Here is an 18,252-nt window from a genome sequence, read left to right as displayed (position 1 = left end):
GTCATCAAAACAATATGGTACTGGCTAAGAGACAGAAGGGAGGATCAGTGGAATAGACTTGGGGTAAGTGACATCAGCAAGACAGTGTATGATAAACCCAAAGAGCCCAACTTTGGGGACAAAAATCCACTATTAAACAAAAACTGCTGGGAAATTTGGAAAACAATATGGGAGAGATTAGGTTTAGATCAACATCTCACACCCTACACCAAGATAAATTCAGAATGGGTGAATGACTTGAATATAAAGAGGGAAACTATAAATAAGTTAAGTGAACATAGAATAGTTTACTTGTCATATCTCTGGGAAAGGAAAGATTTTAAAACCAAGCAAGAGTTAGAGAAAATTACAAAATGTAAAATAAATTAATTTGATTACATTAAGCTAAAAAGCTTTTGTACAAACAAAAACAATATAGCAAAAATCAGAAGGGAAACAACAAATTGGGGAAAAATCTTTATAAAAAAAAAATCTGACAGGGGTCTAATTACTCAAATATACAAGGAGTTAAACCAATTGTATAAAAAAAAAAAAATCAAGCCATTCCCCAATTGATAAATGGGCAAGAGACATGAATAGGCAATTTTCAGATAAAGAAATCAAAAGTATCAATAAGCACATGAGAAAGTGTTCTAAATCTCTAATAATTAGAGAAATGCAAATCAAAACAACTAGCAGATTGGCTAAAATGAAAGAAGGGGAGAGTAATGAATGCTGGAGGGGATGTGGCAAAACTGGGACATTAATGCATTGCTGGTGGAGTTGTGAACTGATCCAACCATTTTGGCTGGCAATTTGGAACTATGCTCAAAGGGCTATAAAAGAATGCCTGCCCTTTGATCCATCCATACCATTGTTGGGTTTGTACCCCAAAGAGATCATAGATAAACAGACTTGTACAAAAATATTTATAACCATGCTTTTTGTGGTTGCAAAAAACTGGAAAATGAGGGTTTGTCATTCAATTGGGGAATGGCTGAACAAATTGTGGTATATGCTGGTGATGGAATAATATTGTGCTCAAAGGAATAATAAACTGGAGGAATTCCATGTGAACTGGAAAGACCTCCAGGAATTGATGCAGAGTGAAAGGAGCAGAGCCAGAAGAACATTGTACACAGAGACCAATACACTGTGGTAAAACAGAATGTAATGGACTTCTGTACTAGCAGCAATGCAATGACCCAGGACAATTCTGAGGGACTTATGGAAAAGAACACTACCCACATTCAGAGAACACTACTCCACATACAGGAGAGGAAACATATAAGAAAAACAATTGCTTGAACGCATGGGTTGAGGTGGACATGATTGAGGATGTAGACTCGAAACTACCACACCAATGCAACTATCAACAATTTGGAAATAGGTCTTGATCAATGACACATGTTAAAACCAGTGGAAATACGCCATCAGCCATGGGGGGGAAGGGGGAGCTGGGGGGGAGGGGAGAGTAAGAGCATGTATTATGTAACCATGTTAACTTTTCTAAAAGATAAATATTAATAAATGTTAAAAAAAATATTTACAGCAGCTTTCTTTGTGCTGGCAAAGAACTGGACATTGAAGAGATGCCTACTAAGTGGGCTAAACAAATTGTGTTATATGCTTGTGATGGAATACTACTGTGCCATAAGAAATGATGAACAGGTTAATTTTGAAAAAACATGGAAAGACCTATAAGAAAATACAAAGAGTGAAATAAGCAGAAACCAAAAGAACATTATATATAGCCACAAATATGAAAAATTACTTGTGTTTGTCTACCCCCAGAGAAAGAACTGGTAAGTAGAAATGATTAAGACATAGTTTTATATGTACAGTATTTTTCTGTCAAATGAAGTCTTCTCTAATCAGGGCAGGGAAGGGAGAGAGTTAACTGAATATCTTAATATTTTAAATGTTACAAATAAATTAATTTTAAAAAAAGAATGTGGACCATTTAGCTTAGCATTTGATGATATAGCAGTTTATATTGTTCTGATTATTTCATATAGGTTAATCTTCTTTCCCAAAATAGAATTCAAGGTCCTGGAGTGTGGAAATTGTGTTTTCACAGAATCATTGATTTTGATTCAGAAGGGAACTTAAAAATCATCTAGTCCAGAGGCACAAAACTCAGTTCTGCACAATTCCCCATAGGGAAACAGATTAAAATGTAATTGGGAAATGTTTAGTAAAATATAATACAAAAGAAATAATGTTTATGTGAGGTTTTCTAAGTTAATATGTAGCTCACAGAGATCCTTATGTATAATTTAATGGCCTCCATTTCTTTTTGAGTTTGACATCACTCCAACTACTCCACTACTTTTATTTTGTAGATGAAGTCACTGAGATGACAGGAATTAAATTCACAAGATCATATACAAGTGATAGAATTGGGAATTGAATCTAGGCCCCCTGAGTCCACATTCAGAACTCTGAAACCACTATATCATACTGTCTCTTAGATGACTTTTGTATGCCTCATAGTCATAATGTATGTTGCCTTGCACACAGTAGAAACTTAATAAATATTGGTTGCCTAATTAACAGACTGTTTCAGTATGGGTTCTTCTAAATTCTGGAGGTATTTTTGGTTTACTAGGGTTTACTCTCTCAAAAACAGAAAAGAGATTTCTTTGAGGAGAAGGTTGGGAAAAGAAAGCTAAGAAATTATTTGTGGTAGAGATGGGAAATAGGGAATGGATGATAAAAAGAGGAGAGAGTTCAGCCTTCAGAATTACCTCCATCTTGGTCTGGATCCAGGGTCCAATAACATTGGCCTGGGCCGCAAACTGTTTGCGGAGTCGTTCATTCTGCTGCTGACGGCTGTGTTCTTCCAGTAGGGCCTGGTCCCTCCGTGGTACTAGTTGCCGAACCTGGAGTACCAGGAGAGATGGGAGAGCAGGATATTTGTTTGGGTCTCAAACTAGCCAAATACTAGTTCTTCTGCTTTGGTCCTCTAAGCTTGCTTCCATATTCCGTTTCCCATCATTCTGACCTCAACCATTTCTAAACCCATTGCTTGACTCACATGGTCCCATTTGCCATTGATCTCCTGAGGAGTGATGGTCGTGTAGGGATTGGTCCCAGCCATATTGACATGGTATGTCTGGACGATTTTGGACACTTCATTATGGATTCCAAGAATGGCCTGTCGCTCCTTGTCAGCATCAGGGAGAGTGGCTTTGAATTGTTCATGTGCTGTGGTCAGTCCCTAGGTGGGAAACAAGAATGTGGGAAAGATGGCAAGAAAATATAGTCATCAGCTCCAAGGGTCTAGTGCATTCCATGGGAAGAGAACATTAAGTCTTCTTGGGATACCCCGGGAATAATGAATATTGGAGTGCTGGAAGCAGAGTCATACAAACCCCCTCTGAAAGACCACCATTATCTGGATTACATATGTCTCAAACCAGGAGGAGAGACACTAAAAAGACTGCCTTTTGCTACACTAGAAAATAAAAATCATTCTTAAAGTCAAAGGAATCACAGCTAGAAGGGATCTCAAATATCATCTAATGGATGGATGGAAGGGGAAAATATTTTGATATTCGTATTTCAACATAATGGGCATTTATAATCTTATGTATTTTAGTTTATTCATTTAAAAATATTACTCTGAAAATTTGGTCTATGACACAAACTCTGATCTAATTGAATCTCTACATAATATAAATGAGGCAAATGAGTGAAAAGGTGACTTCCCTAAGGTTATGTGTACTGCTATGCACTGCTCAGAGCTGACAGCCAACATGGAAAATGGCTAAGAGCTTTATTAAACCTAGATATGGAAAGAAGCATCAACTAAGATGTTCCTTGGCAATGTATACAAGCCTCTGGGATTAGCTCCTTTCTTTAAAGTATGGATCCAAGGGTATAGGAGCCAATCTTTTGCAAAACCCTAATCAAACTAGTTGGTCTTGACCTTTTCAGTCAATGAATAAATATATATTAAGTGGGTACTGCTAAGTGCTGGGCAGACAGACAAACCAAATGAAGAGTTTTTATTCCACTCTAACTTTTGAATGCAACTTTTCAGGACTTCTAAACCAGGAAAGTCACACTTAAATCTTACAAGGTGTCTTGTAAATTTAATCCCTACACACTCTACAGCTGTTTTCCTGTACCACAGGCTGGAAGTAAATTCTATAGACCTTAATGGGAGAAGGATACAGCTATGTAATAATCATACCCTCCGAATCCTCTCTAAAGGTCATTTTTGTCTAAGCAAAATCCAGTTTAAATGAATATTAAGGGCAACTTTGAAGCAGAAAGGCACCAAAAAATGAAATTGGAATGCAAACTGATTAGAGGGAAGAGGGATAGGAGATTAGAAAGAAATGAAAAAGTAATCATACTTCAACCTTACCTTAGTGATGATGACAGTAATTACTAGGAGAATTTGTGGACTAATCAAATATTCATAAAAATCTCAGGTCTTTTTTGGGGAAGGGAAGGAATACTAGCTATTGGACCTACTTTCTCCCTACCTCCAGCTCCTTCCCTGAAATCACTGGTAGCAGGAAATCTTCCAACATTAGCTCAGATTCACTCTTCTTTTAGGGACTTTATCTTGTGGGAAGGGGATTACCTGGATCTCCTCTATGGTATGCACAATGAAGGTATCCTGCAAATCTTCCATGGCCCCTTCCATCCAGTTATTGAAGGGAGCAGCTCTCTTGGCATATTCCAGATACAGTTGATCTATGGTCTCTAGCAGCTTCTCTGTCCGCTGGGCATCAACAGAAATAAGAAGTTAGAGGAGAAAATAGGGACTGAGAGGATGATAGATCTGGAGTTAAAAGGGATCAGTGTATAAAGACAGGCCTGGACATGGGAGGTCCTGGCTTCAAATCTGGCCTCAGAAACTTCTTAGCTGTGTGACCCTGGGCAAGTCATTTAACCCCAGTTGCCTACCCCTTACCACTCTTCTGTCTTGGAACTGATACTTCATATTGATTCTAAGATGGAAGGTAAGGTTTAAAAAAAATAATAGAAGATGCTTATTTTAGTCAGGTGAGTATTTTAATTGGGGAGCTTTGTCTAGCTCCTCTGTCTTCCCATTCTAGGAAAGGCCTAGAACTGAGAAAGGAGGTGGCCTGGGAATAGGGGAAGGAAGCACCGAGGTAGGGGGAAAGGGAGAGAGGTTTCCCAGACTAAAACATTAAGAAAGCAAGGGAAAAAAAGCAAAGAAAATTAAGAAGTAAACAGGAGAAGAGAAATGTATTTGAGATATAGATTTCCTTTCAGGGCTCACCTCCAAAGCTTCCCTTCTCTTCTGGGTCAATGCTCCCAAGTTGTCCCACTGATCACAGATCTTTTGGCAACGAGCATTGACACTGGGAGAATTGTAATAATCCAATTCACTATAAAAGAAAGAGACCAAAAATCATTTTATGTGCTACTCTTCATTGAAAAAGAATAAACTATAATATTCAGAATAATGTAATGGCCAATCTTGATTCTAAAGAACATTGAAACTTATATTTCCATATCTCCTCTTAAGAGAAAGGTGGACTAGGAATGTGAAATTGTACATATATTGTAGGATTACACTTGACACCCTTCCTTGATTATGTGAGAGGATTTTATAAGAATGATTTTGACATGATACTGAAAGAAAAAAAAATCAAATACAAGTACCCCTTTTCACATTATGACTTTCTCCACTGCATTTTTTAAAAATTTATTTAGAATATTTTTCCATGGTTACATGATTCATGATTTTTCCTACCCCTGGAGCTGACAAGCAATTCCACTGGGTTATACATATATTATTGTTCAAAATCTATTTCCATGTTATTCATATTTGCAATAAAGTGATATTTTAACATCAAAACCCCAATCACTGCATTTTTAATATATTGTGAATTGGCGTAAGAAATTAAATGGGAATTTTGGGGTAGTTTTGTAGAAGCCCCAGACAACACAGAAAAAGTTTAGAAACTCAGAAATGCATAAAAAATACCTATAGTATTTTAAAACAATTAATATATTATATCTTTTAATAAATATGCAATTCCTTTTTTAAAGTAAAAAGCTGGAGTTTGAGAAAAGAACACGAGTGAGTAGACAACCCACAAAGGCTAGAAATGTTAACAATGACCTACATGTAGGCTACAACCAAATTCTTAACACAAATTTTATAATAAGGTATTATAAACATCCCTTAAAAGAAAAAGAAAAAATTCAGACTTCTTCTCTGGTACAAAGGGAGGGAGGGCCAAAAAGTTTTATTTAGATTTTCCAGATTATGGGGGCACTGTCCCTCTAACTCCCTTGATATGGAAAGAATACCTGTATATCCCAAAGCATCAATGTCTTTTTAAAAATTAAAACTAGTAAGTTAGCCTCCTTTGGTGGAAAAGCACACATATGAAAGTTCATCCCTATAGGAGTATATGGTCTCAGCTCTGGACTCGTTGAGGTGCCAGAAATATTACCTGACATCTACAGGATAAAGCAGTCCAAAGCCATGTCAAGGGTAGGAGGCACTTCCCAGCTGTGTGACCTTGGGCAAGTTACTTGACCCCCATTGCCCACCCTTACCACTCTTCCACCGATGAGCCAATACACAAAAGTTAAGGGTTAAAAAAAAAAAAAAAAAAAGAGTAGGAGGCAGATGACCTACATTCAAGTCCCTAGTCTAACACTTCTTAGTTCTGGTCTCTAGAGCAAGATTCTGTTTCTTCAACTACAAAATGGGGGTCATAATATTATCATCACCTTCCACACAGGGATTTTTGTGAGGCTCAAATGAGAGAATGTAAATAAAATATGTCTTGATTATATTAATATTCAGTAGGTATCACCTCAGACCTTACACTCCATGCACAGCCTGCCTTCTAAATCTGTCTCTGCTCTTCTGCCAGTGCAGTGGCTTTACTGAAATCTTCTGCACTGGGGACCAATGTCCATGGACCCTGCAAACCCTGTTGACGTGTCCTTCTCATCCTGAAGTCTGTCCTCAAACCAACCAAGAGAGCTAGAGTTTCAGAGTTATAGTCACTTCCTTCCCCATGCATGTCACATTTCCAGCATTGCCTGCAAGAAGGCCAAAATGGAGAAGAATTGGAATAAATGAGAAGCAAATGATTCCTACTTGAGCTCTTGTGCAATAGCAGCAATCTGTTCCACGCGGTCCTGGTGAGCAGCAAGGTCACTCTCAAAGGCCTCATGCTTCTTCAGCAGGGCCTTGATCTCCGAAAGGGTGGCTATCTCATAGTCCTTCTGCTGCAACATGGCCTCCTTGCCTAGGTTCAAGAAGGGTAAATCCCCAGGTGAAAGGTCTCAAACAGACTATTTATTAAGAGGTCACTGAAGGAATATCCCTAACTTCAGATGTTGCCATGAAACAACCCAACCCATCATGCAAATCATCTATTGGAATCCCTGATATCACCATGATAGAATTCCTCCATGAAGCCTTTGTCAACTAACTATTCATGCCCATGGTGGCCTTATCCATGGAGCAATTGCTATCTCTTGTAATTGTTTAGCATTAATCATAATGCTACTGAGTTGTTTTCTTACAGTCACAGGGGAATGTGTTGTTCCATTAAAAGCAGAAACAGAACAGAATTCTTTGGTATCTTCCACAGTACCCAGCAGAGTATGAAACATAGTAGTAGGAGGTATTCGATAAATGAGTAAACGATTATTAGACCATCTGACTAACCATGACTGGACAGACTAATAGCCTCCACTAGTTTGGCCATTGACTATATTTCTATGAGTGACTCGTTAGCTTTGTTGATCCAAAAAGCCAACTTTGCTCCATGGTGACAAAGTCTTAGGACGAATAATGGATGAGCCAGTTATCTTTGCTCTTTCATCATCACAATCTCTGATCTTGGCCAGAAAATGGGGTATATATAAAGACACAAACAAGAAGAGAGAACAAGAATGGGTAACTGCAACCCCTGTGACCACCTGCCACCCCCGTGACCACCTGCCACCCCCAACTAGTAGAAAGAACAGTGGACTTAAGAGCTAGAAGCTTCTTCCCAACCCAGAAGTTTGCAAGCTATGCAACATGGACAAATTCAATTTCTGCATCTGCAAAATGGGGTGATAATGCTTGCATTACCTACCTCACAAGGTTGTTGTCAGCAAAGTACTTTGAAAATTATAAAGTAAAGGGAGTAGTTATCAATATTACTAAAAGAAAACAACTTGAGGTTCATGTCCCACTGATGGCAGGTCATCTGCAACATCTTCAGATACTCGGATTCAAGTTCCTCCATGAAGCCTTCCCTGGGAGCCCTCTTCTCCCAAAGAGGTCTCCCAACATTTCTCACAGTACTTTGCCTAAACCTCTCCTCCTTTGTACTTATCTGAGGCTTCTCTGTATACATGTCTTTAATTCCACTCGTTGGTTTATCAACTCCTTAAGAACAAGGTCTGTGCCATAGCTTGGCACCTGCAGCCAGCGTCTAGCACAGTGCCTTGCACTGAGTAGGTGCTTAATCAACCAATCAATCAACAAGCATTTATTAAGCACCTACTACGTGCCAGGCACTGTAATAAATGATAAATAAATGATGAATGAGTGAATGAAGGACAGCATGTCTCCACATGGAAGCCAAGTGAAAATGAACCCATAGCATGCATGTATTACACTCCCACTTAACTCCTTCCTCCCTCTTGCCCACTCCCCAATAAGTGCCCCACTCTTTACAAGCCAAAATCCACTAAACAGGCGACATAATCTCATAAGCACTTAAGAGAAAGGAAAGCAAGCAGACCTGGAAATACTAAACTACAAAGTTTGCTGGAGGAAGGTCAGATGGAGGGACACCTTGAAATAAGGATTCCATGGATTTTTGCATGGGACTCCTATAAGATGGGTCTGAACTACTATGCTCTCTGGGAGCTTCTTTCTCAACTTCTTCTAGCCCTGATACCACACTCAAAGTGAATAACCTGGCCACCATCTAGGAGGGAAATCTATGCCCACCCCTGTGTCATCTCAGTGCTCAGACAAATTCTGCATCAACTATGAAGTAAGGATTCCTGGAACACATATCACCTGGCCTAGCACATGGCTTTCTATCTGGAATCACCTAGAATCATTCTAGTTAAATGCTATGGGATGGGGCAACTAGGTGGCTCAGGAGATATAGAGCCAGGCTTGGAAATGGGGGATCCTAGTTCAAATCTAATCTCAGATAATTCCTGGCTATGTGACCCTGGGCAAATCATTTAACCCAATTGCCTAGCCTTTACCATTCTGCCTTGGAATCAATATAAAAAATAAATCAACAAAATCAATGGAGAATTTGGAGGGGATTATGGGATGCTTAACACATGGGAATCCAAAACTTATGTTGACAAACATTAAGAACAAAGCAGGAAAACTAGGATCCCTTAGCCTTTAAGGTCCCCTGCAGGAAATCATATAAAAAGCAGGTCAGAATCTCTCTGAGGTTGGCCTTACCATCTGTCCAGGCTTCATGGATAGAGGCCTTCTGCCGGAACTTCTCAGCCAGGTGGTCCAGTCTCTCTAACCTCCGGATCTCATTCAACTGCCACTCCTCGTAGCCCTTCTCTGCCTGCTCCAGGCCTCCCCATGCATTATTGATATCCTGGAGAGACAGATAAAGGTAATTAAAAAAGGGTAGCACTGGACAGCTGGGCTCACTTCAACAAACCCAGCTCCTAGCCCCACCTGGGCTTTGGTCCACTTCCAGTTCATTCCATACATCATGGCATCAGCTATCCTTGTCTCTTCTAGGATAAGAATTCTCCAATCCACTTAACCATGCTCACCCCAACTAGCCCCAGTCCCATAATGGTCCCAAGCTATAATGGTTCCAGCAGTAAAAAAAAAAGTCCTGTTCCTCTCCTTGAGTTTTCTCAGACAGACATTTTCCTGCATTCTTCTGGTGCAAGAGAGTGAGAAAACCTTGTGTGCATGAGTAGCCAGAGTGAGAATGTGACCTGTGACTTCACTGAGAATCTTACCAAAACTTATATTGACAAATGTTAAAAAGAAAGCAGGAAAACTAGGATCCTTTAGCCTTTAAGATCCCTTCAATAACTTTCCCAATAAATGGTCAGCCTTTTCTTCTAGATCTCTACTTAAGAGGAATCCACTGTTTCCAGAAGCAGTCCACTCTAATTTAGAGTATTTTGGAAATCAGGAAGATTTCTCTTCAAACGTAAAACCCTAAATCTGCCTCCCTGAATCTTCCAATTCTCAGTTCTGCTCTTTGGATTTGAACAAGACAAATAATATAGTCTCTCTTCCATGTGACAACTCTTCACATTCTTGAACACAGCTCCCCCATCCCCCCATCATATGACCTTCTGCAAGGTAAAAATCCCTCCATCTACACCTCAGAATTAATAATTAGTGTCATACAGATAGGACACTATACTAGATAATAAGGAAGGGGTTATGTTAAAGATTTTAACTTTGGAGCTTAGTTTACAAGACAGGACAAATACATGAAAAACACAAATAATTGTAAGCTGATGTGGGTGGGGGTTAGACAATATCTATATAACTATACAATATCTACATAACTCACATTGTTATAGCATGTGATGAACTACAAAGTAATTTCCTCACAATGCTTCAAGGCAAGGATCTAAACACCAAATTTTGTTCAAATATCTCTTCAAGGTTTACTCCATTTTATTATATTCTTTAAATGTTGTTTTCATAAAATGTACAAGCCTCTCAGAAATGATCATAGACTAATCATAACTGTGATCTTTGTACCCATGGGATAGTCAGAGGGTCCTTGATAATATTAAAAAAGTAGAAGACATTTATTAGAAAGAGATGCCAATCTCCCAGAAGCCACTGTTCTAGGCTTCTAAGTCAAGTATTTAGCAGCAAGAGAAATGCTTAATGGTCCAATAATAAGCTACAATAATCAGTACCTAAAGAAGATTCCACTGATTGCTTGGAATAAAGCAAATCATTTCTTATGACCCTAATGACTCATATGCCAGGAATGTAACATGTTTCCATTCCTTATTATTGTTCTTTTTTTGGGGGGGTGGGAGTGGGCAGGAATATAATTTCTTTGGGACAGGAAATTCCCAACAAAGAAAACCAATGCAGATCAGTACCTGCTTTGGAAATAATAGTCTTAACAAGAGTTGTCTTGGCCATTGAGAGAGTCACATAGCCAATATGCTGATAGGATTTGAACCTAGGGCCTCCTAACTCCAAGGCTGGTTTTCTATATATAATGTCACCAGGACTTTCATATAAAAATGCAAATGGACTGCCCTATCTAAGGGAAGTTTCTTGACTTCCTTTAATTTGTAGTTTCTTATCCTTTACATTAGAGGTCACACAACACTCCCAAATATGGCCCAGACCACATTAAAATATAATTGACAAATATTTAACTTGACAAATAAAAATTATAAAACATAGGTAATATTAATATGTGACTTTCTCAGTCAATATGCACCTGCAGGGATCCTTATTATGGGTTAGAGGCTTCTGTTTCTATTTAATACCAATGAAGAATATCATCCCTTCAGGTCCCAGGAAAGGGTCAAGAAGGAAATCTATAGGGCATCTAGGTGGCTCAGAGACCCAGGCCTAGCGACAGGAGTTCTTGGGTTCAAATGTAGCCTCAGATACTTCCAAGCTGTGTGAGCCTGGACAAGTTGCTTAACTCCCATTGCTTGTAACCAAATACTTAGTATTGATTCTAAGATGGAAGGTTAGGATTTAAAGCGGGGGATAAAAAAGGAAATCTGCTGTAGATATCTGGCCAGGGCTTGGGTGAATGTAGCCAGAAACATGGTCTACAGGTAGGCATTATGGTCTTCATCATAAGGTAAAGAAGGGTCTGCTATGGTGTTATAAGAATCATGACATAGAATCACGGCAGCCTAAAATCCAGAGGAATAGTAACACAGCTAATCAGCTCTTTGCAAAGAGGATGCCTAAGTAAAGCTTTCTTTGCAAGTGGTATCATATACATATACATGGTGTCATAAACTGTCCTCTTCCTGTTTTCTGCCAAGTATGGGGAAATGTTCTTTTGGGGAGTGATCAAGTTCAAAGATAAAAAAAAAGCTGTTGTTTTTTTTTAAATAAAATTTTGCTTGATTTTCCTCCCATCTTCGCAGAGGTGTGGGACCATTATATATAACTGGAAATCAGGGAGATTGTTCTTCAAAAAGAATATAGGCCACCTCCTCCAAAAGAACAATAATAAGGAATGGAAACATATTACATTCCTGAATATGAGTCATTATGGTCATAAGAAATGATTCGCTTCATGCCAAGCAATCAGTGGAATCTTCTTCATTTGCATTTTAGTCCATATGCATTATACTGTTAGACTTCACTGATGTGTGTGTTAAGTTTTACTGAATAGCTTTTTTTCTCCCTCTTTTGTTTGTTACAGGCTATAACTTTGAAATTAGGTTGATATAGGCAGAGCTAGGTAGATCAGTGGATAGGGAGTCAGACCTCAGTTAAAATCTGGTTTCAGACACTTCCTAGCTATGTGACCCTGGACACAACTTTAATTTCCTAGCCTTTGGCATTCTTCTCTCTTGGATTCAATACTTAGTATTAATTCTAAGACAGAAGCGTAAGGGTTATTTAAAAAGAGGTGGGGGGAAGGAAGGAACAAAAGAATAAGTGAATGAAGGGAGGGAGGGAGGGATAAAAGAAAGAAGGAAGAAAAGAAAGGAAGGAAGGAAGGAAGGGAAGGAGGAAGGGAGGGAGGGAGTGAGGGAAGGAGGGAGGAAGGAAGGGAGGGAGGGAGGGAGAAAGGGAGGAAGGAAGGGAAGGAGGGAGGGAGAAAGGAAAGGAAAGAGGGAGGGAGGGAAGGTGATGTGGATTATAAGTATCAATAGATCTGAAAAAATGAATAAAGTTTTGTTTGAGCCTGGAACATCACTGTATGCTCTGAGAGCCAAGCATGACAGCAGGTCTTACTACTACCATTTCAGAAGCAGTTTGCCCATCTCCATCTGTCTTCTACTCACCGAGACCATCTTTCCCTCAGAGGGCATGAAGGCAGGCCTGTTGCTGAGTCGGAGTTTGGTCTGCAATGTATTAAAGTTGATCTCCAACTGGCACTTTTCCTGGACCTTAGGGGGCTTGTGCAGGCGGCGGTAGTCTCGGAAATCCTCTAGTTTCTGCTGCATGGCCTGCATGGTGTTCTCAGGGGCCCGGTTCTCCAGCCAAGGGACAGTACGGCGGATCCACTCCAGCAACTAAGACAGGAAGAGAGGAAAGCCTCAGAGACAGCAATAAGGTATAAGGAGAGGAGGTAATAACTGACATCTTATCCTTCTGATACTGCCTAAACCTCATGATCCAAATTCTGTAGCTGAATGGGAGCTTGGTGCAACAGATAGAACTGATTATGAAGCTAAGAAGATTGAAACTCCATCTCTGAAACTATCTATGTGACCTTGAATGATTCATTTTGGACCTCAGTTTTCCCATTTATAAAAGGAAGTTGGACTAAAAGGCTTCTGAGATGTGTTCTAGGAATAGATCCAGGAATAGGTCCTATATGATCCTGTATAAATCCAGAGTCTTCACACAATTGTCAGCCCAACCTTGGCATTCTAGGTCTATTATTTAAATTAATCAAAACTCACTACCAGGTCATTTTCACATCATAGCCAACATGTTTCCCCCTACCTGAAGACAATGACATTTTCCAGGTTTACAGAAAACATTACTCTGTTTATGTGTGTGCGTGCATGTATATATATATATATATATACATGCACACACAAATAGTACAGTCATGGAATCTAGAATGGATTTAAGGATCACCCAAACTAACTACTTCATTTTATAGTAAAGAAAATTACTTGCTCAGGGTCATATAATTAAATAGTCAGAGCTACAAACAGATCTTAGGACTCCTGATTCCCATCTTGGTCCTCTTTCTATTACTTATCTTTCCATATTATACAACTTTTGTACAAAATACAAAGTTGTTCATATAACTCTTGGAAAATTTTGATGTTACCACTGAGCACACACAGTATCAGAATGTATCCTACTCTCCCAAAAACGAGCTTAGACAATGACATGAGAACACTGAGGATTCTCTCATCTTTCCTTCTTGGGCTGAATCAATGCCCTGGGCTGGTACCTACATCACTGGCCAACTTCTCATAGTCCTCCATCAGCTGCTCATTCTCCTGGTTGACTGCCAGCACCTTGCAGATCCGATTAGCTGCTGTCTCCGCCTTACAATAGAATAGTGAGAGAGAAAAAGAAAAATCACTTGTACGCTGCCCTCAGCATAATCACTGGAAACTAGGGTATTATCTGCTACAGGGCCATCTTCATCTCACACCTCCCGAGCGGTCACCATCACCAGTTCATACAGAGACATTAAAGTGTCTTCCTATTCTTACTATAAGAGGAAAATGCCTAAGAGAAAAATTACATATAGGTTGCCAAAGCATACACACATTTATTAAACAAAAGATAGTGACCAAATTGTCTTTGTGTTTGTTATGCTTAAACAAAACCAAGTAGGCTTCAACTGCAATGGGAGGGATTTAGGAAGATTTAAGACAAGGAAGAACTTCCTGAAGATGAAAGTAATTAATGTTATCAGGGCAGGTTGCAAAAATTTCCTTCCTTGAAAAGCACTTTAACTAATAAAGAGGTAGCACCAGATTTCCAATTCTATGTTCAAAATCTTAATGTTTAGCATAAGGCTGAAGGGAACATAAAGGTAGATGAGTCTTACTTAATACTAATTTCCCAGAGAGGACAGAGAATAGTGAAAAGAACACTGAATTTGGTGCAGAAGTCTAGTTTTGAATCTTAGACTGAGACAGGATATCCATGTTTGTGGATAGGTCAATAATGCCCTTCTCTGGGCCTTTCTGTAAAATAAGGATAAGCTGAATGACCTCTAACATCCCTTCTAGCTCTAAATCTTGTGATACTTTTATTCTCAGCCTGGTCTCATACAACAGAAAATGTCATTCTGACAAAAAAGATAAATAACAAGGAATGAGGAGGCCTCTAAGATCTCAGCATAAAATTAAATTATCCCCACTTTGGGAAAGTTGGTCCAATTCAGTCTGTATTACTAAATGACAATCTGGTTCCTGATATTCATTTCAGTAAACTAAGCTGGCATATTCATACTTAAAAAAAATAAGCAGATAAATAAAATCAGAATTAAAAAGTTGAATCCTTAAGGATCTCTTTTCTCCTCACCCCAATACCCTGCTTTGGTTAAAAAGAGAGAAGAGAGAGAGAGAGAGAGAGAGAGAGAGAGAGAGAGAGAGAGAGAGAGAGAGAGAGAAAGAGAGAGAGAAGACCAGGAAAGGGGAGATGAACTATTCCAACTGTCATCAGTCCAAAACAACATGAAAAGTATCACCTTTCATCAGACTTCTATCCCAGAATGCAATGGCACCAAGGGAAAGTGTCTTCCATATCTCTACTTCTAAAAATTAGGGATATAGCCCTATAAAGAAATCTGTGTAATTAACTTACATTTGCTGTTTGGGTTAAAATATGCCTTAACATATTTTTACATGCAATTAAAATGAGTTTGATCCTTTTAAAAGAAGAGCTAAACTTCCCTACTTTCTATGTAGAGGTAGGAGACTATGGATATGAAATACTATGTATATTATTATATTTGATGGTGTTAGTTTTGCTTAATTGCTTTCTATCTTATTTTCTCTTATGAAAAATGGCTAGATGGAGAGGGGAGAGATATAGTAAAAAAAATGTGATGGAACAACAATTAATACCATTGCAATTTTTTTTAAAAAAAGATGTGCTAAGGTAATTCAGTGGGCTTCTGCCTATGGTCAATTCCAGTGACCTCCTTCCTGTATGGAGAATCAGCAATATATAGTTATGGGTTAGAAGATTTCACAGGATTTCAAATAAGAAAGGACCGGGTAGATGCAACCATCTCCTTTTTCAAATAAGGATTAGAGAAATATGTGATTTCTTAAGTCTCACAAAGTGACTAAACCAAACTTAAATCAAGATTCTCTAAACTGTACTCTTTCCACTATACTATGTACATGCCCTGATGGTCCAAAGGCTTAGAGATTAGAATCCCAGTTCTGATTCTCCCTAACTATATGCTGTCCAACAGGTCACTTAACCTCTCTGAGACTGTTTGCTCATCAGTGGTAAAATGAAGGCAGGTACTTGCAGTCTACCTACCTAGATGTCTATTGTAGGGAAAGCATTCTGTGGACTTTAAATATGAGCTATTATCTTTACTAATATAAAGATATTTAGGATGAGAACTGATTAATTCTTTAACAGAGAGAATTATTTTTGAGCCCTGAGAGAAGTGTTTAAAAGCTCAGGGGAAATATATTGCTGCTAGAGGAATTCCAGAAAGTAGAGATTTGTTCAGGGAAGAATCTCAAAGGGAATGACTGTTCCAGAAAGAGAGAATACAGAGGGAAGGGAAGTTTTACTTTAGAAGTGGGGTTTTTCCTCATTTGCAGGAAGAAGTAAAGAGAGAGAGGGAGGGAGGAAGAAAAGAAAGAAAAGAAAGGAAGGAAGGAAGGAAGGAAGGAAGGAAGGAAGGAAGGAAGGAAGGAAGGAAGGAAGGAAGGAAGGAAGGAAGGAAGGAAGGAAGAAGAGTTAGATTTGGAGTCAAAGGAGCTAGGTTCATAGGATCAAAACTAGAAGGGACCTAGTCTAGACCCCTTTATTTTATGGATAAGGAAATCATACTATACTGCCATTCAGATGCCACTGGGGTAAGGGAAGTGAAATAACTTATTTATACAGTTCTCTTACCTACCTGACCACTTCTCTTAAAGTCTTCTTTGCTGAATTATCATCCATTGAATTTCCTCTACCTAGGATTAACCACAAGGCTCCATCCTTGCCTCTCTTCTCTCCTCACTCTATATACTCTCTCATCAGCTCCCATGGTATCAAATATCTCTATGTGAATGAGTCTCAAAGAAGCTCTAGTCTCTCTTCTGAACTCCAGACCTACATCTCCAATATTGGACATTTCTAACTAGATGTCTCAAGCATCTCAAACTCAATATGTTCAAAACAGAATTCATCTCCTAGCTCTTCTTCCCAACTTCCCTATTCTGTTGAGGGCATCACTATACTTCCAGGAACACAAGGTTAACAACCTTGGAGTGAATTCCTGATTCTTTTCTTTCTTCCTTACATCCCACATCCAAATAGTTGCCAAATTTGTTGATTTTAGCCCATCTCTCCACTCACACAAGCATCACCATAGTCTATGCCCTCCTCACCTCTCACTATTACAATAGTTTCCCAATTGATTTCATTGCCTCTCTCCTATCTATTCCATCATTACCCAGCTTGTCAAAATGACAGTTCTAAAGCATAGGTCTGGCTATGTCTAGGTGGTACAGGAAATAGAGCATTGGGCCTGGAGTAAGGAAGTTAAATCTAGCCTCACACGTTTCCTAGCTGGGTGACCCTGGCCAAGTCACTTAAACTGTTTGCTTCAGTTTCCTCATCTGTAAAATGGGGATAATAATAGCATCTACTTCCCAGAGTATTGTGAAGATCAAATAAGAAAATAATTATAAAGCATATAGCAATGTCTGGCACATAGTAAGCACTCTATAAAGGACAGTTATTATTATTATTATTTCCATTGTTGCTATTCTATTGTTTTGTTTTTTTACAGCCTGGCTCCAACTTACATTTTCAGGCTTGTCAGACAGACATCACTATCTTCATGCACTATAAGATTCAGTGAGGCTTTCCTGATTTCTGTTTCTCATAAGTAATATTCTATTTCCTATCTCTCTCTTTGGCCAAGCTATTCCCCAAGCCAGAAATATTTCTCCTCCACCATTCTGCCCCCTACATCTCTGGAAGGAAGACAGAAGATAACTACATCTAAATGTAAGACAATACCTTCCCATCCCTATAATCAGGAAATTTTCAAAGCAGAAAAATCTGATCCTCAAATCCTCTAGAATTACCACTCACAAGGAAAAGGAAGTTTTGCTGAAATGAAATTCCTGTCACTCCTGAACTCAACTTCCTAACTGTAGCAGTCATCCACTCATTCATTAATCAAACCTGTGTACATGTGTATCATCCACATACCAGGAGAAAGCCAGATCATCAATGAGCTAAGGGGGAAGTGGGTTAATGGGAAGAAGCAGGGGAACCAAGGAGGATAAAAGCAAATCGGCCTCTGTAAGAGTCAGACCTCTCCTGCAGAGAAAAAAACCCAACTACCCAAATGTCCAGCTAAGCTATATGTACTCATATAACCTTTAGCAGAAATTCAGCTCAAAGAA

General features: G+C 38.9%; 1 protein-coding gene across 3 annotated transcripts in view; it reads right to left on the bottom strand.

The window, feature by feature from the left end:
• The window catches only part of ACTN1 (actinin alpha 1), a 123,455-nt gene that overhangs the window by 12,783 nt on the left and 92,420 nt on the right, over nt 1-18,252 (bottom strand). For all 3 annotated transcript variants that reach the window (XM_044664813.1, XM_044664814.1, XM_044664815.1), the window contains exons 9-16: nt 14,098-14,190; nt 12,964-13,194; nt 9,428-9,575; nt 7,091-7,241; nt 5,246-5,354; nt 4,580-4,720; nt 3,020-3,202; nt 2,730-2,864 (exon numbers count right to left, since the gene is read on the bottom strand). In XM_044664813.1, the coding sequence (XP_044520748.1) occupies nt 2,730-2,864; nt 3,020-3,202; nt 4,580-4,720; nt 5,246-5,354; nt 7,091-7,241; nt 9,428-9,575; nt 12,964-13,194; nt 14,098-14,190 (1,191 nt within the window). The remainder of the gene's footprint in view (nt 1-2,729; nt 2,865-3,019; nt 3,203-4,579; nt 4,721-5,245; nt 5,355-7,090; nt 7,242-9,427; nt 9,576-12,963; nt 13,195-14,097; nt 14,191-18,252) is intronic.

Source organism: Gracilinanus agilis, chromosome 2 (genome assembly GCF_016433145.1).
Source record: "Gracilinanus agilis isolate LMUSP501 chromosome 2, AgileGrace, whole genome shotgun sequence".
Lineage (NCBI taxonomy): Eukaryota > Metazoa > Chordata > Mammalia > Didelphimorphia > Didelphidae > Gracilinanus > Gracilinanus agilis.
Note: the sequence above shows the minus strand (reverse complement) of the source record. Positions and strands in the feature narration are given on the sequence as shown.